The sequence below is a fragment of the Lithobates pipiens genome, unplaced genomic scaffold (assembly GCF_037356315.1).
Source record: "Lithobates pipiens isolate NorthernLeopardFrog02 unplaced genomic scaffold, aLitPip1_a1.2 Scaffold_24, whole genome shotgun sequence".
Lineage (NCBI taxonomy): Eukaryota > Metazoa > Chordata > Amphibia > Anura > Ranidae > Lithobates > Lithobates pipiens.
This window is the reverse complement of record NW_027507786.1, coordinates 15,718,757-15,743,108: the sequence shown is the minus strand read 5'-3', so window position 1 is coordinate 15,743,108 and position 24,352 is coordinate 15,718,757. Positions and strand designations below refer to the sequence as shown.

The window sequence follows — 24,352 nt, the reverse complement described above, 5'->3', positions numbered from 1 at the left end:
CCTCATACATGTATTATGTCTTTGGCCAGGTGGTGGGACTATGTTTGCCCAGCTAATAATTATTTTGTGGCTGCAAATTTGACCTAAAGGTTGGCAAAGTTCGCCTCCCATTGAAGTCAATGGGGCCCGCCGCAAACTTTCCGGTTCGCGAACTATCGGCCGCGTTCGCGGTTCGCGTTCGCGAAACGTCCCGTCAGATGTTCGTCCATCACTATTCAGCATATCTACCCTATATCTACCTCATGCATAAGCATACAGGTACAATTAAAACTATAAATATATAGCACGGAGCACGGAGAAGAGAGTGGAGAAGTCAGAAGAGACCCCCGGAGCTGCCAAATCAAAGACTTGTCAAAAACTGTCTACTATAATTTTTAACACTACGCTATTTTTTTCCAGGTGAATGGGGAGGGGTACAATGTACCCCCATGCTCATTCACATACAGGAGCGGGAACTGGGGGCCCCCTTGTTAAAGGGGGCTTCCAGATTACGATAAGTCTTTCGCCGGCAGACCCCGACAACCACCGAGCAAGGGTTGTCGGGAAGAGGCCCTTGTGCCCATCAACATGGGGGCAAGGTGCTTTGGGGTGGGGAGCGTAGAGCCCCACTGCCCCAAAGCACCCATCCTCCCATATTGAGGGCATGTGGCCTGGTATGGTTCAGGAGGGGGGCGCTTGCATGTCTCCTCCCTTTCCTGACCTGCCGGGCTGCATGCTCAGACAAGGGTCTGGTATGGATTTTGGGAGGACTCCACACCATTTTTCTCTCATTTTTTTTAGCTGGCAATTTTTCTTTTTTACATTCGGCTGGAAGCCCGCTGGCAACTAATGACTCATCAGTTGTTAAAGACACAGTGGCCGCTTCCCGGCCACCTCCTTAGCACCCAGCTATATACAGTGTAAAAAAAATGCAAAAAGCAAATTGCAGCCAAATTGCGGTAAAATCACGGTAAAAACACGTGTCCAAAAACATGGCAAGCACCGCAAAAAGCACTGCAGAAACGCAACATGCATAGATGTGAATCGAGTGAATATCATTCTTTCCGTCTGAAGTGCCGATTTTGGTGAATGAGGGTATATGTTGCTTGGCCCACTGAATGTGCAGGTTATTCTTTATGTGGATGTATTTCATGGACACAGTTAAGGATTTGTATGTAAATGTTTAGAGAATGTTTAGCAAATCTCATTTTAGAAAAAGTGCATCTTCCTAAATCCTTTGAAGCTTAGCCATTTCTTGAAAGTTTATAGCCAAATTGTTGAAACACATCGTCCTGTATTTTAGATCAGTTATGGGGCAGTGGATCATACTTTGACCAATGGAGCTAGCGTTCCCTCTTTTCACCATGCAGTCCAAGATGACTTTATGATTTATCATTATATAGCAGAATTACTGAGACATTTTGGATGGACTTGGGTTGGAATAATATCATCTGCAGATGAAAGTGGAATAAGAGAATCATCTTGGTTATTACGTATTTTGTTGAGTCGTATGTATTGTGTGGCCTTTATAATAACAGCTGGTATCAATGTATTAATGCCTGAAAGTCGTGTTTTGGAAAACGTATATAGCACCATTGAGAAATCATCGGTAAAAGTGATCATACTCTGTGGAACATATCATGATTTCATGTTTCATTCCTCACTGAGAAGATTATACAGGGATGTAACATTCATCCTCCCTCCTAATTGGGCCTCAAGTATTGCTCTTATAGAAAAGTATCCAGAGATTTTGAACTGTAGTTTATCCTTAAACTTTTGGTCTGAAGCTGATCAGAATTTTAAGAATTTTCTTGATGGTTTCCATCCAATGATCCGCCCAAAAGACAAGTTACTTGAAAATCTGTGGATGACAACACTTTTCTGCTTGTCAGGGAACAAAAAAAAAGATACTTTGTATGAAAATTTTTATTGTATTTCTCTTCACAATTGTACAGGTCAGGAACATTTACCGGACTCCGCAGATTATTCATCTAACAGAACTACAGATCCTGTGTATCGTGCGGTGGAACTCGTGGTAAATGCTCTACAAGTTCTGTACTCATCTCACAATTATTCTTGTCTTAAAGATCAGACAGATGATGAAGGAAATTATAGACACAAGGTGAGCAGAAATGTGGCCAAAAATCGTTTAGACTTTTATTAGAATCCTTCAGTGGAGATGTGTCAACGAGTCGTGATGTGTGACAGGTGACCAACTTGCAGCTTACTGTTTGTAATATTAGATATAGCAGATAGCCATCCCAATGGTCAACTAAAGAAGTAAGTACAGCAGGTTGACAACACTGCTGAAATTAGTGAAGCATCAGCTTAGTGTTGTCAACCTGGAACAGGAAGTTCTGCTACTTGCTAGGATCTCTGGCTGAGGAACTTTGAAACCCATTTACAAAAAAAGAATATGCTTAATAACACTGTATATAGTGAGGCATCACATGAAACATACCGAAAAATAAATCTAGGGTTCACATACTCTCTTCCTGTTGTCTTGTCTAGATATATGTAGCACTGACCCCCGAAGGAGCGCCTGTTTTTTTTTCTGGGCTTACCGATTACCTCCTCCAGCTCGTAACTCGTTGTTCTTGTCTAGGGGTTCTCAGGGTTGATGGCCCAGTAACTGCAGAGACCGAAACGTGAACCTCTTTTCTGGGTTATTTGCATAAAACAGTTGAACAAAACACAGTCTCTCAGTTAGGAACAAAGGGTATGAGGATGAAGCATAGCTCAGGTACTTTGGAACTGCTGACCTTAATAAAAGTCTCTCTTAACATAATCCAGGGAATAGCCACTCACAACTGGATTCTTTAACTGTTGGATAAATCCTTGTTTGTGGATCTAGTAGCCAACAATTGATTTTAGCTTAGCAAAATCTCTGCCACATACTTGGTTGTAAATCTTAGATGCTCACAGGAACTTAGTTGCAAACGGAAAGATGGAGTTAGGAACTTTTTTACTGTACCAGTATCTTGCAGCCGGTCCAGCGATACCGTAAGAAATGTGGATCCAATTAGTGTCCATAACAGCTCAGCTTCCAGGCTCTTCCCGAGCAGCCAGCCTCATGCGTCGCCCTCTTACTGAAGAGTCCTCCCCTAGTTGCATGTAGAGTTGCTGGGCCTATCCAAACCTGAGATGGCAACGGAACACCTTAGAATCCTCCTTCCAGTTACTGTGCCTCGAAGTAGCCAGTTCCGAGGCTCGGAAACGGATGGGTCTGCACCCCAGGCCATGAGGGCTTATGGGGGCTGACCAGGACCACCAGGACCACGGAGTCAGCAACAACTTCTGGACTGGAACCCAGAACCACGTGACTTCAGCACCTTAAGTACCCTCTTCCGGAATACACAGCGAGACAAATGCTCCCACTGGTACCCAATGCGTCCAAGCAGACTGCGTTCCAATGCCTCTCATAGGTGCAAGCCCCACCTATGACCAGGTAGAACCTTAATACAGCCCAGCCAAACTGATGCCAAAGTATAATTTAGAACAATTAACCCCATGACTCAACTACAGTCTAGGGAAAAAAATAAATTTACAGACATAGCGCATATTCATCAGGATTACTGGCGCTACATACATATTTAGGTGTCAGGAAAAATGAATGGTGCTATATACATGTGATAATTAGAAATGGGCCGAACACCCTCTGGTACAGTTCATGCCAGAACTCTCGAAAATCGCATGCACGGTGCTATTGAGTGGCGCATGTGCACGGCTGCGCGCACACAGGGCGTGACCCCTCACTGACCTATAAAGGAAGTGTGGGCATCCAAACACACTGCTGGTTTGTCTTCAGCTTCCTGTGATTCCCACGTCTGCTCTTGTGACCTGTCTTACCTGTTGTGACCCGGATTGCCTTATCGATCTTGCCGATCTTCTCCTGACCCCACCTCTGGCTTGACTTGGACTCCCACTTTCTGAATGTGTTTGACCCTCGGCCTGCATCTGGACTTATCTGCTATCTCCTGTGATCAACCCCTGGCTTGCCTCTGGATTACCCTTCTGTCTCAGCGTTCATGGTACCTGTTGTCTTCTGATCTGGACTGTGTTTGATCCCCGGCCTGCCTCCAGGATTCTGCCTTTGCCTTACAGATGTACTACTATTGTTCCTGGACCCTCCCACGGGACATTACCTACCAGCTCTGCTCAAGCTACCTGCTGATCTGCTAGCAAGTGACTGTCCTACTGGTAGCTTGTGCCTCTTGGTGCCAACCACCTTCTGTGCCACCTTCAGGGGTGGTCTGCGCTGAGTCACAACAGCGACCGCTCTCGGCATCTTGGCCTCAGTGAGTACGTTTACATGATAGTACGAACCAGCCATGACAGAGGCCAATAGAGTGGGTTCTCCATTAGAAGTCCTGTGCCAGCAAGTCTCGGCACTCATGGAAGCAGTACAGAAACTACAGGATGGCTATGCAAAGATCAACAGCTGGCTTCAGCAACTAGCCACAGCTCCTGCACCCACAAATCCTACACAAGCCTCCACCAGCGGTGCCTCCACACCTCAAATCCAGCCTTCTCCCACTATGATGATGGCAGTACCCATACCACGAGTACCCAAGCCTGAGCGATTTTCAGGCAACCAAAAGAAATTCAGAGCTTTTAAAAATGCATGTTACTTGTACTTGGCCTTGCAACCCAGGAATTTTTCTTTGGAGAGCGTCAAGGTCGGGTTTCTTATCTCTCTTTTGACTGAGAAACCACAAGCCTGGGCCCACAGCCTTATGGAACAAAGAAGTCCCTTGCTAAACTCTATGGACCCCTTCTTTGAGTCCACGGGACAATTATATGATGACCCTCAGCGTACTGCCACAGCTGAGGCTACCCTGCACGTCCTCTCACAGGGGAGGAGACCAATGAAGGATTACTCACTGGTCTCACTGGTCTGTCCTCGTCTCACCCAACAAAAGCGACAACAGAGACGTCAATGCCTATACTGTGGGGGGCTTGGACATTTCATTCGCAACTGCCCGTGAGACCCTGTAAATTGCCCCCACGTTGTATAATGAATTATCAGAGTATTGGTCCCGCTCAAACTTATATGACTCTCTCTGTTTCCCTACAGCTGGTGGAAGAGAAGATTCCACTCCCACCCGTGATTGACTCGGGTACATGTAGTTGCTTTCTGGACATCTCCCTTGTACAGCAGCTGCTCATTCTGTGCCAGAATAAAGGAACACACCTTCTAGTCCATTTAGCGAATGGATCTCTGCCACACTCAGGTACAGTAACAGAGGAAACACTACCCATACTTACTATTACAGACTCCGGCCATAGGGAACTTCTACGTTTTGATCTAATATCTTCTACCATGTTCCCTATCATCCTGGGACTTCCCTGGTTGCAGGCCCACGATCCCCAGATCAGGTGGAACAAGAAGGAAGTGTCCTTTATATCCGCCTATTGTATGCAGCACTGTTTTGATTCCGTTCCAGCTCCTTGCATGACAGTGGCCCCCGCCGCTAATAACCTCCAGCACATTCCTCAGGCCTATTCCGAGTTTAAGGACGTCTTTGATAAAAAGAAGGCTCACCATCTACCACCACACCGACTGTATGACTGCCCCATTGAACTGCTACCCGTCTCTGAAAACCCTTTTGGATGAATATTCCCCTTATCTGAGACTGAACTAAAGGCTCTCAAAGCCTATATTGATGAAAATCTTGAAAAGGGGTTCATTCGCCCATCTTCTTCACCAGCAGGGGTGGGTATTTTCTTTGTGGGAAAAAAGGACGGATCTCTTAGGCCATGTGTTGATTACAGGGAACTTAATAAAATTACAATCAAAAACCGGTATCCACTCACCCCTGAGTTATTCCAGCACTTCCGATCTGCCAAAATATTTTCCAAATTGGACTTGCAGGGTGCCTACAATCTCATCAGAATCCCTTCTGGGGATGAATGGAAGACAGCCTTCAGATCTAGATTTGGCCACTATGAATATCTTGTTATGCCCTTTGGCCTGTGCAATGCTCCGGCCACATTTCAGCATTTAGTAAATGATATCTTCAGAGACTATCTTGATAATTTGTAGTGGTATATTTGGATGATATCCTTATTTTCTCTGTTTCTCTTGAACTTCACAGGGTCCACATGCGGAAAGTCCTCACCACCCTTTGACAACATCGGCTGTACCTTAAAGCGGAGAAATGTGAATTTGAAACAACTACAGTTCAATTCTTAGGATTCGTTATTTCTACTGAAGGTATTTCCATGGACCTCCAAAAGATCAAGGCAATCTTGAAATGGCCTGCTCCAAGGGATAAGAAAGCCGTGCAACGATTTATAGGCTTCGCTAATTTCTATCGCAGATTCATCGCTGGGTTCTCTTCAATAGTCGCCCCCATCACTCAGCTAACCCGCCAACACACCTGATTTCATTGGTCTCAAGAAGCCCAAGAAGCCTTTATTAAACTAAAGACTCTGTTCACCTCAGCACCTATTTTACGGCATCCTGATCCATTACTACCCTTTGTACTGGAAGTAGATGCCTCCGAGACAGCCGCAGAAGCAATCCTCTCGCAACAACAAGGGCCTAAAGCTTTGTTGCATCCAGTGGCTTTTGCATCTCGGAAACTGAGCCCACCGGAGAAGAATTATGATGTAGGCGACCAAGAACTATTGGCAATCAAGTTCGCCCTGGAGGAGTGGAGATACCTCTTGGAAGACCCACTCATCCCATCACAATATTCACAGATCACAAGAATCTTGAATATTTGCGGACTGTCAAGCTCTTAAGACCCCGTCAAGCCTGTTGGGCGCTGTTCTTTTTGATATTTCATTTCCATATCTCGTATCGGCCCGGATCCAAGAACAACAAAGCGGATGCACTCTTGCGCATGTTCCCTGAGCCCTCCCAGGTAACGGAACCTAGTACAATCTTGTCATCCCAAAACGTCCTCCTACTTCCACAGCCTGACTTGACTACAGCTATCAGAACAGCTTCAGTCCATTGCAATGACCCAGTCCTGTCCACTTTAGAGAAACGTGACAATCTGTTTTGGGCCCGAAACAAGGTCTTCGTCCCCCTTGAGATTAGGACTCTAGTTCTAAAGACTTTTCATGATCACAAGTTGGCCAGCCACTTTGGGACATAGAAAACATCAGAACTGATCTCTTGTTCCTTCTGGTGGCCAGGTTGGAGACGGTACTGCCAGTCCTACATTGCCTCTTGTGTACTGTGCCAGCCTAACAAGGGTCCCAAGACCAAGCCCTGGGGCCTGTTGAGGCCCTTGCCCATTCCTGACCGGCCTTGGGTATATGTCACAATGGATTTTATTGTGGATCTAGGAAGGATTCACCACAATCCTGGTAGTAGTTGACCGTGTTTCAAACATGGCCCATTTCCTACCTATGGTCGGTACCCCTCTGCCCTGGAAACTGCCAATCTCTTTATTAAGGAGATTGTCAGGCTCCATGGGGTTCCTAGCAGTATCACGTCAGATAGAGGTCCTGAGTTCACCTCTAGATTCTGGAGAGAACTCTGTAAAGCACTGGAAATCAAGATCTGTTTGTCATCTGCATATCATCCCCAAAGCAACGGGCAAACTGAACGGACAAACCAAACCCTTGAGCAATATCTTCGTTGTTTTTGTTCAGGATCCCAAAACGATTGGTCGTCACTTTTGCCGTATGCAGAGTTTGCCTACAACAATTCCATACATGCAACTACCAACTAGACTTCCTTTTGGATTAACTGTGGGTTTCACCCTTCTTTCCTCCCCAACTCCATCCCAGAATCTACTGTTCCTGCAGTCCAAGACCGAATAACCAACATCCAATCTAATTTCCAAAGGATTCAGGAGACCATACAGAAGGCCCAGGATGATTACAAGAAATACCATGATAGGGGAAGGAAGGAGAATCCTACCTTTAAAGTTGGGGAGAAAGTCTGACTATCTACCGCTAATCTTAAGCTTCCTTGTCCCACACGCAAGCTGGGCCCCAGATTCATAGGGCTGTAAATCAAAAGAGTAATAAATCCTGTAGCCTTTGAACTAGTTCTCCCTGGATCATACAGGATACACCCTGTTTTCCATGCCTCCCTTTTGAAACCATTAGTTCCTAGTCCTTTTCCTGGAAGAGAAGTGCCTCCTCCACCACCCATCAAGATCGATGGAGAGGATGGGTTTGAAGTGGAAGCTTTACTAGGATGCAGGAAAGTGGGTAGGCAAATACAATACCTGGTAAAATGGAAGGGGTATCCTTCAGAAGATAATTCCTGGGAACCATCCAAGAATCTTCATGCTCCAAGACTAATTAAGACATTCCATCAGCAACATCCGGAATTGATGGCTAGCTTGGGTATCCGGAGGCCGCCCTTGTAGGGGGGCACTGTCATAGGATGTGCACTCCTATGCGCATGCGCATGGGTATGGCGCTCTGGTGCACAGTTGTGCGCAATATGAATGCGCTAAAGTGCACGCGCATGCGAGGCACTATTGAGCGGTGCACACAGGGAGTGACCCCTCGCTGCCCTATAAAGGAATTGTGGGCATCCACACTGCTGGTTCGTCTTCAGCTGTCTGCTATTGTGACCTGCCTTACCCACTGTGACCCGGATTGCCTTATTGACCTGGCTGATCTTCTCCTGACCCAACCTCTGGCTTGATCTTGGACTCCCGTTTTCTGAACGTGTTTGACCCTCGGCCTGCATCTGGACTTATCTGCTATGCCCAGGGATCAACCCCTGGCTTGCCTCTGGATTACCCTTCTGTCTCAGCATTCCTGGTACCTGTTGTCTTCTGATCTGGACTGTGTTTGACCCCTGGCCTGCCTCCTGGATTCTGCCTTTGCCTTACGGACTTACTACTATTGTTCCTGGACCCTCCTATGGCACATCACCTACTAGCTCTGCTCAAGCTACCTGCTGATCTGCTAGCAAGTTACTGTCCTACTGGTAGCTTGTGCCTCTTGGTGCCAACCACCCTCTGTGCCACCATCAGGGGTGATCTGCGCCGAGTCGCAATAGCGACCGCTCTCGGCATCTTGGCCTCGGTGAGTACATTTACATGATACCTTGATGCACTCAGTACAACTTCAAAAAACTCACCATGCCTGTTACTAAATACCTTGGACTGTCTACTTTCCAAAAATGAGTCATTTGGGGGGTATTTGTACTGTCCTGACATTTTATCAGTACATCAGGTGTGATCAATTTTCAAGTACAATTTGTAGACTCTATAACCCTCACGCAGACTAAATCCTATACACTGATTTTTTAGGTATTTTTTTGTTTCCCAAAGATGATTAACCGCTTGCTGCCCGACCCCCCCCCCCCCCACATCAAATGACGGAGCAGTGCGGCTCTCATTATTCTAGGGCGACATCATATGATGCCCGTGGGGGGGGGGGCACTCAGCGCGACGATCGCTCTTGCGCTGTGTTGCTAGGACACGGTGCGACTCTGAGCTCTGTAACCATGTGATCGGCTGTGTCCAATCATGGTTATTAAAATAGGTGATACTGTTGTGCAATAGTAGGTGGTACTGGTAGGTGGCACAGGTGGGCACAGAGGAGATAGCGGCAGCTCACCTTGATCGGGACCGATGTCCCTCTGACAGCCGCCCGTCATCAGCTTTTTTTTCTCCTCACGCTGTCAGCGTGAGGAGAAAAAATAGCCAATTACCGGCTCTGTTTACATCACATGATCAGCTGTCATTGGCTGATAGCTGATCACGTGGTAAGGGGTCGGGATAGACCCCTTACTCTGATCTGTTATCAGCCGAGTCTCATAGGGACTGCGCAGGCCGCTCGAGCACAGGAGGATGTCTATTGACGCCCTCTCGGGAAAGTAGGTCCACGTTGTAGCCGTCATTCGGCTATAGCGTGGATCTGAAGAAGTTAAATGTAATAATTCAGTAACCGTGATATATAATATATTGTGGAATGTTTTTACTCTGCAGTTGAACTTGTGCTTAAAAATGATATCAAATGAGAATGTCGGTATAAAGAAAGGAAATGAAGACCTTGCTGTACAGTTCACCGTTCAGAACCATGTTTTTGTTAATGGGAGTTTGTTTACAAGATCTGTCGGGAATATCGTTAGGGAAGGGATTGATTATTGGAAACTTACAATTGATTCTACTTTAATTAAATGGAAAAATAAGAAAAATCAGGTAAAGCTATATGAGATTCTCGAAGGTCCTACAGAAAAAAGTCTTAAAAATGTGGGTCATTCATGTCATAACTATCAACTATCAGAACTATTACCTCCCAGCAAGGACTCTTTTTTTTCCCCAAGCTATAGTAAGAATTATGGAAGAGTCTTTTCTCCAGCTGTCAGGGAACTCACCATACGTATGCCCGTCCCCGTATAGCGACAGTTTCCCTTCGTTCCAGGCGGCATGCGCGGTGTCCCCGTCAGAGGCGTACGAATTCCAGGGCGAACGGACGTATGCTAATCCGAACACGTGGACGTACGCCAATCCGAACACGTGGTCGTACGCCAATCCGAACCCGCGAAGACACCCGCGCAAACTAAACAGGATGTACGTATTCACGTACGGACAGCCACTTCCACCAATCCTGGCTCACTCCCCTCTATATAAACAGGATCCTGGCCTGACATCAGTGCTGGATCGTCTTCAGCTACTCCTGTAGACCTGATCGTTGCTCCTGTGACCTTGCTCCTGTGACCTTGCTCCTGTGACCTTGCTCCTGTGACCTTGCTCCCGTGATCCTTGTTCCTGTGACCCGTTCCTGACACCCGCTCTTTGGATACCCTGTGCTACTATCTCCTGGACTACCTTTGACCCCGGCTTGGACTTCGACTTTGGCTTGTCTCCTGAACCTGTACCTCGTTTGCTTGCACGTTGCCAGACCCTTGCTTGTTCCTGATTACGCACCTGCCTCCTGTTATTGTACCGCATTGCCTGCCAGTTGCCGACCTTGCCTGTTATAGACACGCAGTGCTTCCTGCACACCTGCTGATCTTCCGGGGCCTACCTACAACATCTCTTCTACCGTGAGGACCCAGCATCTCCAAGGTCTGCTACCTCCACCTTCAGGCACCTGCACCCTTTCGTGTCCTCACGCGCCCTGTCCCCATCCTCAGGGGCGTGGAGACCGGAACCGTGCGAGAGGCCACCCTCAGCAGTCTGACTCCACTGTAAGGTACGTGACAGTACGATCCAGCCAGAAACATGGAGTCAGACAGGGGGGCCTCACCTTTGGAAACTCTGTGCCAACAAATCTCTGCCCTTACCCAAGCAGTTCAAGGCCTGCAGGATGGTTACCATCAACTCGAGCAGAGGGTGGAGACATTAACTCCAAACACTACTGCCTCCCAGGGGGCTACAGCATCTCGGTCCGCCAGTCCGGCAACCCCAGCATCCATGCCTGCAATAGTGGTGCCATCCCCGGAGCCTCGAGTTCCTACCCCAGAGCGATTTTCCGGAGATCGCAGCAAATTCCGTGCTTTTCGTAATGCATGCCAACTATACTTCCTGCTACAGCCTCGCACCTTCTCCTTGGAAAGCACAAAAGTAGGGTTCATCGTCTCCTTGCTTCTGGGGGAACCTCAGACCTGGGCCCATCGCCTCTTGGAACAGGCCAGCCCTTTACTTGATACCATGGACTCTTTTCTGGATGAGATGGCTAAATTATACGACGATCCTCAGCGTGCCACAACTGCTGAGGCCAGTCTCCATGCCCTGCGTCAGGGTCGCAGACCTGTAGAGGATTATGTGACGGACTTTAGGCGGTGGAGTTCTGACACTCAATGGAACGACGCCGCCCTACGTTACCAATTCCGCATCGGATTGTCTGAATCATTAAAAGACGAGTTGGCCCGTATCGAAGTTCCCAGTTCCTTGGAAGACCTCATACAGGTATCGATCCAAATTGACCGCCGTCTTAGGGAACGGAGGTCTGAAAGAGTTGGCCAGTTTCGCCCCACTTGGATGTTACCCAAGGCTCCGAATTATCCTCCTGCTTCCACACCTGCTCCCATTTCCGAAGCTCCAGAGCCAATGCAATTAGGGCTACTTCGCTCACCATTGTCTCCTGAAGAGAAGCTACGCCGGCGCCAGAATAACCTTTGCCTTTACTGCGGGGAAACTGGTCACTATGCGAATACATGTCCAAATAAGATTCGTAAGTTCAAAGACTCACCTGTTGTATCCAATGCATTACCTCTGACAAAATCAATTCATATAGCTGTTCCCTTTTCCTTACAGCTTCCAGGAGGAACACTCCAGGTCCAGGCTATAATTGATTCGGGCGCCTGTAGTTGCTTCATTGACCATACTCTTATTCTACAACACAACATTCCATTGGTACCCAAGCAACGCCAACTTTCTATAAGGTTAGCAGATGGATCCAACATCAGATCAGGTCCTATTACCCATGAGACTCAGCCACTACTTGCCAACATTCTATCCGATCACCAAGAATTAATCTGCCTGGATGTCATTTCTTCACCACTCTTCCCAATTATTTTAGGAATGCCATGGCTACAAGCCCATAATCCCCAAATAAACTGGATAACCGGTGAGGTCGTGTTTCGATCCACTTACTGCCTCCAAAATTGTGTCAGGACCTCAAACCACCTGGTTCCGGTCATTGCCTGTTCGGGTTCTACATCTGAGCTCCAGAGGTTGGTCCCAGTCACATACCACAGATTCCTGGACGTGTTTGACAAAAGAAAGGCAGACACACTCCCTCCTCATCGGGTCTACGATTGCCCAATCGAGTTACTACCTGGAGCCGAAATTCCATTCGGGAGGATATTCCCTCTATCGGAACCTGAACTCATGGTCCTCAAAGAATACATCAATGAGAACCTCAAGAAAGGATTTATTCGACATTCCTCTTCCCCAGCCGGTGCTGGAATATTTTTCGTTGAAAAGAAAGATCATTCGCTCCGCCCATGTGTGGATTACAGGGATTTAAATAAAGTGACGATTAAAAATCGCTACCCCCTTCCATTGATTCCAGAATTATTCCAGAGACTTCGATCAGCCAAAGTATTTACGAAACTGGATTTACGAGGGGCCTATAATCTAATCAGAATCCGTAAGGGGGACGAATGGAAAACGGCCTTTCGGACACGTTTTGGCCACTTTGAGTACCTGGTCATGCCATTCGGACTCTGCAACGCACCAGCTACTTTTCAACATTTTGTTAATGACATTTTCAGGGACTTTTTGGATTTGTTTGTAATTGTTTATTTAGATGACATTTTGGTATTTTCAGACTCTCTAGAAACCCATCGTGACCATGTGAAACAAGTTCTCCTGAGGTTAAGACAACATGGGCTCTACGCCAAGGCCGAGAAGTGCGAATTCGAGCGACAGACCATTCACTTTCTGGGTCTGGTAATATCAACGGAGGGAATAGAGATGGATCCTCAAAAGGTTTCAGCCATTTTATCCTGGCCACCTCCAACTGATAAGAAAGGAGTACAGCGCTTCATTGGATTCTCTAATTTTTATAGAAAGTTCATTAAAAACTTTTCCAGTGTTATAGCTCCCATCACGCAACTCACCAGCAAACAAAACCGCTTCCAATGGTCCATCGAGGCCCAAGCTGCGTTCGACAAACTAAAAGGGCTATTCACGTCGGCCCCAATACTCAAACACCCTGATCCTGCTCTACCTTACACTCTGGAAGTGGACGCTTCAGAGAACGCTGTAGGCGCCATTCTGTCCCAACGCCAAGGACCTAAATCGTTAATGCATCCTGTAGCATTCTTTTCCAAAAAACTAAATACGTCAGAAAAGAACTACGATGTGGGAGATCGGGAGCTCCTGGCAATCAAACTGGCTTTAGAAGAATGGCGGTACCTACTTGAGGGGGCAACACATCCAGTATTAATTTTTACAGATCATAAAAATTTGGAATATCTCAGAACAGCTAAGCGTCTCAGGCCCCGGCAGGCAAGATGGGCTCTCTTCTTCTCCCGTTTTAATTTTCACATAACCTACAGACCAGGATCCAAGAACAGTAAACCCGACGCATTATCCCGTATGTTTTCTGAAACCGAAGCCTCATCCCCTCCAGACACCATTTTGCAAGCCGGGAACTTTCTATTAACACAAACCAGTTTTCTGTCACAGGTTCGGCAGTCATCTCAAGGTGCATCAGTCCCTCCAGATATTAACCTCCAAGAAAAAGATGGTCTTCTCTGGCGAGGAAGTAAACTATTCATTCCTCAAAATCTTCGCACTTCTGTTCTACAGGCTTGTCATGACTATCCCCTGGCGGGTCACTTTGGGGGTCACAAGACGATAAGTTTAGTTCAAAGGCATTTCTTGTGGCCAAACCTTGGGAAAGATTGCAGGAACTATGTTAGCTCTTGTTCAACCTGCCTCCGGAATAAAAACAGCAAGAATAAAGCTTGGGGATTGTTGAGGCCATTACCTATCCCTGAAAAACCATGGGATAAGATCGCAATGGACTTTATTGTTGAGCTTCCCCCCTCTGAAGGATTCTCCTCTATCTTCGTGGTGGTGGATCGCTTTTCCAAAATGGCACATTTCATCCCCATGAAAGGAACTCCATCTGCAACCGAGACAGCCAGAGTATTCATTAAAGAAATTGTCAGACTCCATGGAATTCCCGGTGATATTGTCTCTGATCGTGGAGTCCAATTCACGTCAAAATTTTGGAAATCATTATGTGAAGCTCTGGGTATCAAGTTAAATTTCTCTTCAGCCTACCATCCCCAAACAAACGGGCAGACTGAACGCACAAATCAAACGTTAGAACAATATTTACGTTGTTTCACTTCTTTTTCTCAGGAGGATTGGGCTTCGTTACTACCCTTGGCAGAATTTGCATTTAACAACTCTACTCATTCCGCCACAAACCAGTCACCATTTTACTCCAACTATGGGTTCCATCCCTCCTTCCTGCCAACATCCTTACCGGATTCTCCTGTGCCAGCCGTCCAGGATAGGCTGAATTTCTTTGTTATCAACAATCAGGCACTTAAAGAAACCCTCTCTAAGGCTCAGGAGGGCGATAAAAAAATTTTTGACAGAAAGAGAAGGGGAGAATTGGATTTAAAAATCGGTGATCGTGTGTGGCTGTCAACGGCAAACCTAAAACTGGCGTGTCCCTCTAAAAAATTGGGACCCAGATATTTGGGACCTTTTCCTATTAAGAAGAAAATTAACTCAGTAGCCTATGAACTTGAACTTCCCAGCTCATTTAAAATCCATCCTGTATTTCACACTTCTCTACTTAAGCCCGATGTACCTAATTCCTTTCCAGGTCGGGAGTTAAGCCCTCCAGAAGCTATATTGGTAGACGGGGAGGAGGAGTTTGAAATCGAAGCCATTCTGGATCACAGGAAGTGTCAAGGACAAAACCAATACTTGATTAAGTGGAAAGGCTTTGGCCCTGAAGAAAATTCCTGGGAACCCGAAGAAAATCTTCATGCCCAGAGGCTTATACGGGCTTTTCATCGCTCTCACAGGTCGGTTCTAAGGGGCACCCGGAGGCTGCCCTTAAGGGGGGGGCACTGTCAGGGAACTCACCATACGTATGCCCGTCCCCGTATAGCGACAGTTTCCCTTCGTTCCAGGCGGCATGCGCGGTGTCCCCGTCAGAGGCGTACGAATTCCAGGGCGAACGGACGTATGCTAATCCGAACACGTGGACGTACGCCAATCCGAACACGTGGTCGTACGCCAATCCGAACCCGCGAAGACACCCGCGCAAACTAAACAGGATGTACGTATTCACGTACGGACAGCCACTTCCACCAATCCTGGCTCACTCCCCTCTATATAAACAGGATCCTGGCCTGACATCAGTGCTGGATCGTCTTCAGCTACTCCTGTAGACCTGATCGTTGCTCCTGTGACCTTGCTCCTGTGACCTTGCTCCTGTGACCTTGCTCCTGTGACCTTGCTCCCGTGATCCTTGTTCCTGTGACCCGTTCCTGACACCCGCTCTTTGGATACCCTGTGCTACTATCTCCTGGACTACCTTTGACCCCGGCTTGGACTTCGACTTTGGCTTGTCTCCTGAACCTGTACCTCGTTTGCTTGCACGTTGCCAGACCCTTGCTTGTTCCTGATTACGCACCTGCCTCCTGTTATTGTACCGCATTGCCTGCCAGTTGCCGACCTTGCCTGTTATAGACACGCAGTGCTTCCTGCACACCTGCTGATCTTCCGGGGCCTACCTACAACATCTCTTCTACCGTGAGGACCCAGCATCTCCAAGGTCTGCTACCTCCACCTTCAGGCACCTGCACCCTTTTGTGTCCTCACACGCCCTGTCCCCATCCTCAGGGGCGTGGAGACCGGAACCGTGCGAGAGGCCACCCTCAGCAGTCTGACTCCACTGTAAGGTACGTGACACCAGCATTTCTCTCTAAGACCCCATACACACTATTATTTCGTGTACACAGGACCGGACTTTCCGGCAGACTAGGTCCGAAGGGATTTTTCCGTTGGACAATCCGATCGTGTGTGGGCTAATCCGATAGTTTTTCAGGAAAAAAATCAGATGGACCTAGAAATAGAAATCTATCTGACGGACTAAATTCCGACAAACTCAAAACGGGAAAACCGTTTGTCTGTGTGCTGGTCCGATGGACCAAATACAACACAAGGAAATCTATTGGCTACTGGCTATTGAAATTCCTTTTTTAGTCACGTTTACATCATCACGTTCAAAACTAACTGACTTTTGAACTGACTTAGTCCGTTCGTGTGTGGACAAGTCCGTTCATTCGGAAAGTCCGTCGGGATGACCGTCTGTGTGTGGTCTCCATCGGACTGTTTCTGTCAGAATATCTGACGGACCAAGTTTTCCAACATGTCTGTAAAATTTTCCGACAAAATGCTCCGATCGGACATACTCCGATCATGTGTATAGAATTCCGATCAGACAAAGTGCCACGCATGCTCAGATCAAATTCCTACACCAAAGCTATTGGCTACTAGCCTGAACGTAGTCCCATCGTAGCGAAATAACGTCATCACATCCGATTTTCCGTCAACTTTGTCCGACCATGTGTATACAACAGTTTCGGACAAAATCCGTCGGACAAAATACGACGGACAAAATTTGGTTGTCAGAATCTCCGACCGTGTGTACAAGGGCTAAGAGTTTCAATTTGTATGCAATCAGGCAGGCCCTTGTGCTACATGGTTTTGGTAAATCCGAAGACAAAAATCTGCAGAAAATCTAATAGTCTGAGCGTCTGATTTTTGTCAAAAGGGTCGTGTGCCAGGATCTTGTCTTGCATACTAATGTTAAACAATTGTCATGCCACAAACACAAATGTGTGATGCACTACAAGAAATTTCAGCTCTTGAGCAACACCCTTTTGGGCCCCTTCTGCTAATTTCATGTTTGGTGAGCATTGATTCCGAGCATGCGTGTTTGTACTTTTTGACTTTTGTGTGACAGATTTGTGTACTGACCATATGAAAATAAGAGATCGAGCAGTTTTCCAAAATTTCCTAGCCTGCCATCCAACATTTGTTGGTTGAAAATTGGACAACAATTGTCAAAAGGAGCGTACTAATGGTAAGATTTTACGACAGCATTCTGTCAACAGACAATCCCCTGCCAACAATTGAACTGTGTCTACGAGGCTTAAGTCCCTTTCTGTCTCCAGTGGGCTTTCCTGGAAACCATGTGATCAACTGATAAATAATATTAGGATCAGATATTTGGGCAGGCCTCTTGAGTTCCTCAACACCAAAGTCATAAAATCTAATTATGTTGCAAAAGAAATATATCTCTCCCAAACTTTGACTTTAATTCTTTGTGGGTTGATGGTAATATATTCAAGGGATCATTGATAGGCAAGGGTAAGATTTCAAATAAACATAAAAGTAAACATATAAATAAAAATAAGCGTGGGGATACAAGATACATCATGAAAAGGTTGTAAGTGGCAAGAATGAGGTCCCAGGGGGAATAGAGGCAATGGTTACTAACAACACGTGCCCTTTGGGTTCATCCACTAGGTAGGCCTCTCCATGGTGAGCTACATGGACCAACCCCTAGGAATGACAATGGCAACTTCCACTTGGACATTCCTGGAGAGGAGAAAATTCAATGTGAATCCCATAGGGTCACTACCAAGGAACAAGAAGCTGCCACACTTAAGGCCCGTACACACTATACAAAATCAGATGGTAAGATTTGTAAGACGAAGATTGCAGATTTTTTGATTGTTAGTATGGTGCTTTCGACAGCTGATTTCACTTTTTCGTCAGACAAAAGCTGGGTGAGCAGACTAGTACATTTTTGAGGAAGGACAGCTCAACGTCTGATTTTTGGATGGTCAGTACAGAAATGCTCACACGAAAGTTAAAAGTACAAACACGCATGATTGGAATCTTGGAACGACCCAGAAGTGTTCAGTCTTGTAAACCAGTGGTCATCAACCCTGTCCTCAGGGCCCACTAACAGGCCAGATTTTATGTATTAAAAGGGGAGATGCAGACTAGCTGGCCTGTTAGTTGGCCCTGGGGACAGGGTTGATGACCACTGTTGTAAACTACCTTTCGCAATCTAGAACTAACATTTGTGACGTAGCAATTGATGAAATTTTGAAATGCAGCGTACATATTCATCTTCTTTAATGTGATAATAATGAAGCTGCTTTGATGGTGATACTGATGTATTTATGTCAAATGTATTTTAAAAAGCATTTGTTTTGTAAGATCTGAAAATCGCGAATCAACGCTCACCAACCTTCTACTAACACAAAATTTGCAGAAGGGGCCCAAAGGGTGGCGCTCGAGAATTAACTTTCTCTTTATACTCTCGTAGGTCATCGCTATGTTCGTGTTTGTCGAATGACAATTTGTGGACAGTTAGTATGCTACACAAAATCCTGCACGAGTGTAGGACGAGGCTTTACATTTGATTTGGGGGCCAGACATATGTATCAGTCAACCTCAATCACCTTTTGTAACAGGGAGTTACAAAAGTGTGGGAGGTGAAAAGAAAAAGAAGACGAGTGAGACCAGATGAGGAGGAAAAATCTAGCAATCAGTCACTCAACTATTACAAATTTTTAGTGTATTATGCCAAGATGGGTAGAAATAAGCAAGAACACTGGCAGGAAGAGAAATAGGCTTTAATGAGATGTTGGCTTTGGATATTTTGGAGGAACTCTGGGAAGAAGAGTAGTTGGAGGAAATTGAATTGCTGGAGAAGGCAAGAGGAGGAAACTTTGAGTGTGAACTATAACAGATGATGGTCATGTCTAAAGCCTCCTTCCATCCCCACTGACTGAAAGGCAATTTCATTCCCACTTTCTAGGGAGCCGTTTACTCTGAGATCATCCGGGTTTGTAAGGAAGCCAGAAATTATTTTAGATCTAATTTGTCATGTAGGGAAGGGTAAATGATATGGGGGTCTGATGGATAAAACCAATGTGTAATTGTTTATGCACAAAACTATGCCAGAAGAGATGTGTGGTGGAATTAAGTACATTTGCACTGCACCTTGCCATAGCTTGTGTTTGGGTTCCATTAAAGAGGAAGTAAACCCTGATGGGTTTACTTCCTCTTTTTTTCCCTGCAAAGGTAAAGCATAATGGACTACTATGCATCGCATAGTAGCTCATTATGTGTCACTTACCTGACACAGGATCCAGCGAAGTCGCCGCTGATCCCTGTAGTCCGCCGCATCCATCTTGCTGGTGGCGTCTCGCAGCTCCGACCAATGACAGCGGCGAAGCCACGATGACGTCACTCCCGCGCATGTGCACGGGAGTCGCGTCTCGCAGCTCCGCCGCTGACATTCGGCGAAGCCGCAATGACGTCACTCCCGCGCATGCGCACTGGAGTCGACAAATTAGGCAAATCCATTCTTGGACTTGCCGCATTTAGTGCGCCTGCGCGCCGCTGTCTACGGCGCATGCGCCGTAGACAGCGGTGCCCATTTTCGGGCAAATATCTCCTAAACTTATATGGTTTAGGAGATATTTGCCCGAAAATGGGCACCGCTGTCTACGGCGCATGCGCCGTAGACAGCGGTGCCCATTTTCGGGCAAATATCTCCTAAACTTATATGGTTTAGGAGATATTTGCCCGAAAATGGGCACCGCTGTCTACGGCGCATGCGCCGTAGACAGCGGCGCGCAGGCGCACTAAATGCGGCAAGTCCAAGAATGGATTTGCCTAATTTGTCGACTCCCGTGCGCATGCGCGGGAGTGACGTCATCGCGGCTTTGCGGCTTCGCGGAGCTGCGATATTGCTTGGACCTACAGGTAAGCCTTAATCTAGGCTTACCTGTAGGTCAAAGTGGTCTGAAGGGGTTTACTTCCTCTTTAATAACATCACAGATACTTTCTGATGGGCGTCCAGAAGTTCTGCCTTTAGAAATAAAACTTAAGACAGTCTCACCTTATAAAAACACAAATAATATTATGTTGTCATCTCCTTACTGAACAAATAATTTCATGAATCAAGTTCATTCAGGCATGAAATATGAAACATTTTGAAAAATGATTAGCTGAAATCAAGCATGTAAGATAATAAGTTGGCTTTTAAAATCTGGTTAGATGTAAACATAACTTATTGTTAAAAAAATAAAAAATCACATACATTCATTTGGTCATTTACTAATTAGAAAAAAAATGTTTTAGAGTTTGTGTAATTTAAGTAAGAATAAAAAGCGTTGTTGAAGTCCATATTCAGCAGATGTTGACCAAGTTGAAGAATCTCAGCACAATAATTGCTCTCCACAGGAGAAGAGATTTTATCTGAGAAAGTAGGATAGAGATGAGATTACATCTCTTGTAAAGTGTTAATTATACATTTGAAAATGTGGTTTTCTAAAACCAATATAAAATATATACTGTATAACATACAACATGTTGCTTTCTGTTAGGTTCCAAAATCTCAGTGCTCAATAAGTTGTCTCCCAGGATACCGGAAAGTTCCCGGCTTCGCTGTGTCTCCGTGTTGTCATAGCTGTGTCCTGTGTTCATATGGAGAAATATCAAATATTACAGGTAATGGCTCTGAAATATTACTGTGGGTATGCTCTTATTGTATGCATTGACTCTACAGAACATTAAAAAGGCCAAATTGTAAACTAGAAATAAACGACTTAGCTGATTTGATATGTTGACACACATTAATATTTGATTATAATAATATATATAAACCAAACAAGATATCCTGTAAGTGATCACAGTGTTCATTGATTTTATTTTGTTTTCCAGATAGTGAAAACTGCATGAAATGCCCCGACCATGAATGGCCAAATGAGGACAGAACTCGCTGTATTCCCAAGGAAGTAGAATTTCTTTCCTTCACTGATGACACGCTCTCATTAGTTTTTATAGTCGTTTCACTGTTGTGTTTTGGGAAGACTCTTCTAGTACTCGTCATTTTTATTTTACACCAGGACACACCAGTTGTGAAAGCCAATAACAAGAGCCTCAGCTTTGTCCTCATGGTCTCCATCATGTTGGGTTTCCTCTGTGTGTTCCTCTTCCTGGGTCGTCCTGTGGATGTAACCTGCTTGTTACGCCAAATTTCTTTTGGAATTCTCTTTACAATAGCCGTATCTTCTGTATTGGCCAAGACTATTATGGTTTGCATTGCCTTCAAAGCCACCAAACCCAACAGCCTTTGGAGGAAATGGATTGGAGTAAAACTGCCCATCTGTATAGTCTTAGCTTGTTCTTCTGTTCAGGTTATAATCTGTGTTAGTTGGTTGTCCATCTTTCCTCCCTTCCAGGAATTGGACACACACTCCTACCAGGAGAAGATCATCATTCAGTGTAATGAAGGGTCAGTTATCGGGTTCTACTCTGTCCTGGGAAATATGGGAATCCTGGCTGCTGTCAGTTTTATTATAGCTTTTTTTGCCAGGACATTACCGGACAGTTTTAATGAAGCCAAATACATCACCTTCAGCATGCTGGTGTTCTGCAGTGTCTGGATTGCCATGATCCCGGCCTATCTGAGCACCAAAGGGAAATACACGGTGGCTGTGGAGATATTCGCCATCCTGATTTCCAATAATGGTCTCTTATACTGTATATTTCTTACAAAATGCTTTATAATTCTCTGTAGGCCGGAACTGAATACAAAAGGCTATCTGCACAGTAAAGGAAATATATAAAAAACTCTTTTATTTTAAGACATCACAAAATATGGAACGTTATGCAAATGATACATCACTTTTTGATTTGGCAAAGTTGAAAAAATTATATAACATTTTAAAATCCTACTTATTGTGTAAGAGAACATCATTTAAAAGCAAAAAAATCAAATATACAGTATGTTATCTAAATTGAAATACTTAATAAAAAATCCAATCATCCAAATATGCATGCTTCCAAATCATTAAAAAAACACAAAAAAAAAATAAACAAACACACAGTCATAAAACCAGACATTTGTACTGGTACCATAAAACCTAAAGTGTGAACTCCACACAGATATGAAAGACACACATGATTGCATCTCTGTAATCAATAATACATCATTAAATGTATTTTCAATTGCTAGAAGTGTAAGTATCCGAATGTGATGTGGTTTTGACCTCTTTTGGTCCCTTGACTGCAGATGTCCAACCGGCAGAGGGGGAAGAAATACAAGTAGCCAATCGGTTGTATTGAATTATATGAAGCAAGCAAGTCAGAGTACAATCCTCCTCACTCCTCTTTCCCTCTGTAAAGCTAAGTCCTTGGTTTCAATTATAGGCGGAGTGTCTGAAGAGAGGCAATCCAATCCTTATAGCAGTCTATGCGGGAGAGACTCTTATTTTATTACTATGCATGATAGCAGAGTTATTAAACAGAAAAGTAGTGATTATTAGGCCTTCATTCCCAATTCCAAGATGGCGGGAGGAGCCAAGGGCCCATGCTAAAATGGCAGGGTTGCCGTTGGTTACCTGGTCATTATGTGGTGGCAATATATACAGGCATAGACATCCCATTTCCCCGTGAGTAAGCCATGATGGGTGTGGTGAAATACACTGGGGGTGGAGCTACATGCTTTTTGCATGTTTGTTTTGTTGAGCCCAGCAATATATATATTGTAAGGTTTGCACATACCAGTAAGACCTTGGTTTGAGAGTAACTTGGTTTGAGAACGTTTTACAAGACAAGCTAAATTTTTAAATACATTTTGACTTGATATACAAGTAGCCTCATGTCACAACTGGGTATAAAAGAGAAGAGAGGTGCCTCTAAGTATAGAAATATGGTTAGATTTAATGAAGGTACAACATTTAGCAACTCACATGGTTGATGATTAAAACAGGAACATCTAAGTACGCAGGCATCCGGGGTAAAGCTGTCCACATAGACCATCCCCCACAACACCATCAATGTCATCCCTTCCACACTGTGATCCATGAGCCGTTCAATCGCTCTACTGCAGGGTAGTCTTCCTGGTCACGATTGCAGACTCACAGCCACGAGAGCTGGCGGAGAGGACGGTCTATGTGGACATCTTTACCCCGGATGCCTGCATACTTAGATGTGCCTCTTTTAATCTATTACTCTGATGTATGGAGAGGACTCTGATGTAAGGGGGAACATTGTGGCTTCTGGTGTAAAGGGGAACTCTGATGTAAGGGGTGCTCTGAGAACCCTGATTTACCTTAGTGTACTCAGAGGCAGGAGAGAGAAGGGGGGAGTCTTCAGTCACAAACAAGGATGGATGGTGAGCTCACTCGCCCCTTGGCAGTCAGCACCTCTCATTCAGATGTATCTGAGACTGCTGGACTTCAAATTTCCGGCTCCCACTTTCCTTCTCTGAGGCACGGCACTGGGGAGTGGACAGACACGGGGGGGTAGGGGCGGGAGGAAGAGGTACAGATCAAGACCTCTCTCCTCTCCCGTCTGTGTTTGTGTTTTAGGGGGGGATTGTTAGTGCTGGCTTTGGACAGCATGAAAGAGAGTGTAACAGACACTCTCGGCTTAGAAAACTGCAGCCAGCAACCCTGCTGGGAAGTCCAGTCTGAATCATGTGTCCAGGTTTCAGACAGTCTGAAACCTGGACGCATGATTCCACGCCCGAACTGTCCGGGTGAATCCCGGACAGATGGCAACTCTAGTGATACGTGTGTTATTGCTGATCAATCTGCCCGTCTGTCTGCCCTGCTCTACTGGATTGGATTTTCTTGTGAATGACCTTGGACTGGAATATTGGACTATTCACTGAACTCAGCCTTCCTTTTTACCTGAACTGTCATAGAACCACTCTGCCTATCGGCCAACTGCAGGTACCTATTTGCTTTGCTCAGTTCGTGCCTGCCCTGGCATGGTAGCCAGGCACTATAGCATTGTGTTTAAGTAATGCAGAAGCCAGAAACCAAAGTTTATCCACCTGATCGTTTTTCTAGTGACCACCACGTGTTTTCCAACTTTAGAAAATAGTTGTATGCTAAGCTTTGAGCTTAAAGTGG

At 45.5% G+C, this 24,352-nt stretch overlaps 1 protein-coding gene across 1 annotated transcript in view; it reads left to right on the top strand.

Annotated features, from left to right (window-relative positions):
- Positions 1-22,057, top strand: part of LOC143929571 (vomeronasal type-2 receptor 26-like) — a 33,674-nt gene extending 11,617 nt beyond the window's left edge. Inside the window, exons 3-7 of the mRNA XM_077453450.1 lie at positions 1,283-2,101; positions 5,057-5,213; positions 6,428-6,594; positions 20,813-20,936; positions 21,150-22,057. Coding sequence (XP_077309576.1) covers positions 1,283-2,101; positions 5,057-5,213; positions 6,428-6,594; positions 20,813-20,936; positions 21,150-22,057 — 2,175 coding nt within the window. The remainder of the gene's footprint in view (positions 1-1,282; positions 2,102-5,056; positions 5,214-6,427; positions 6,595-20,812; positions 20,937-21,149) is intronic.
- Positions 22,058-24,352: the final 2,295 nt, after the last annotated feature.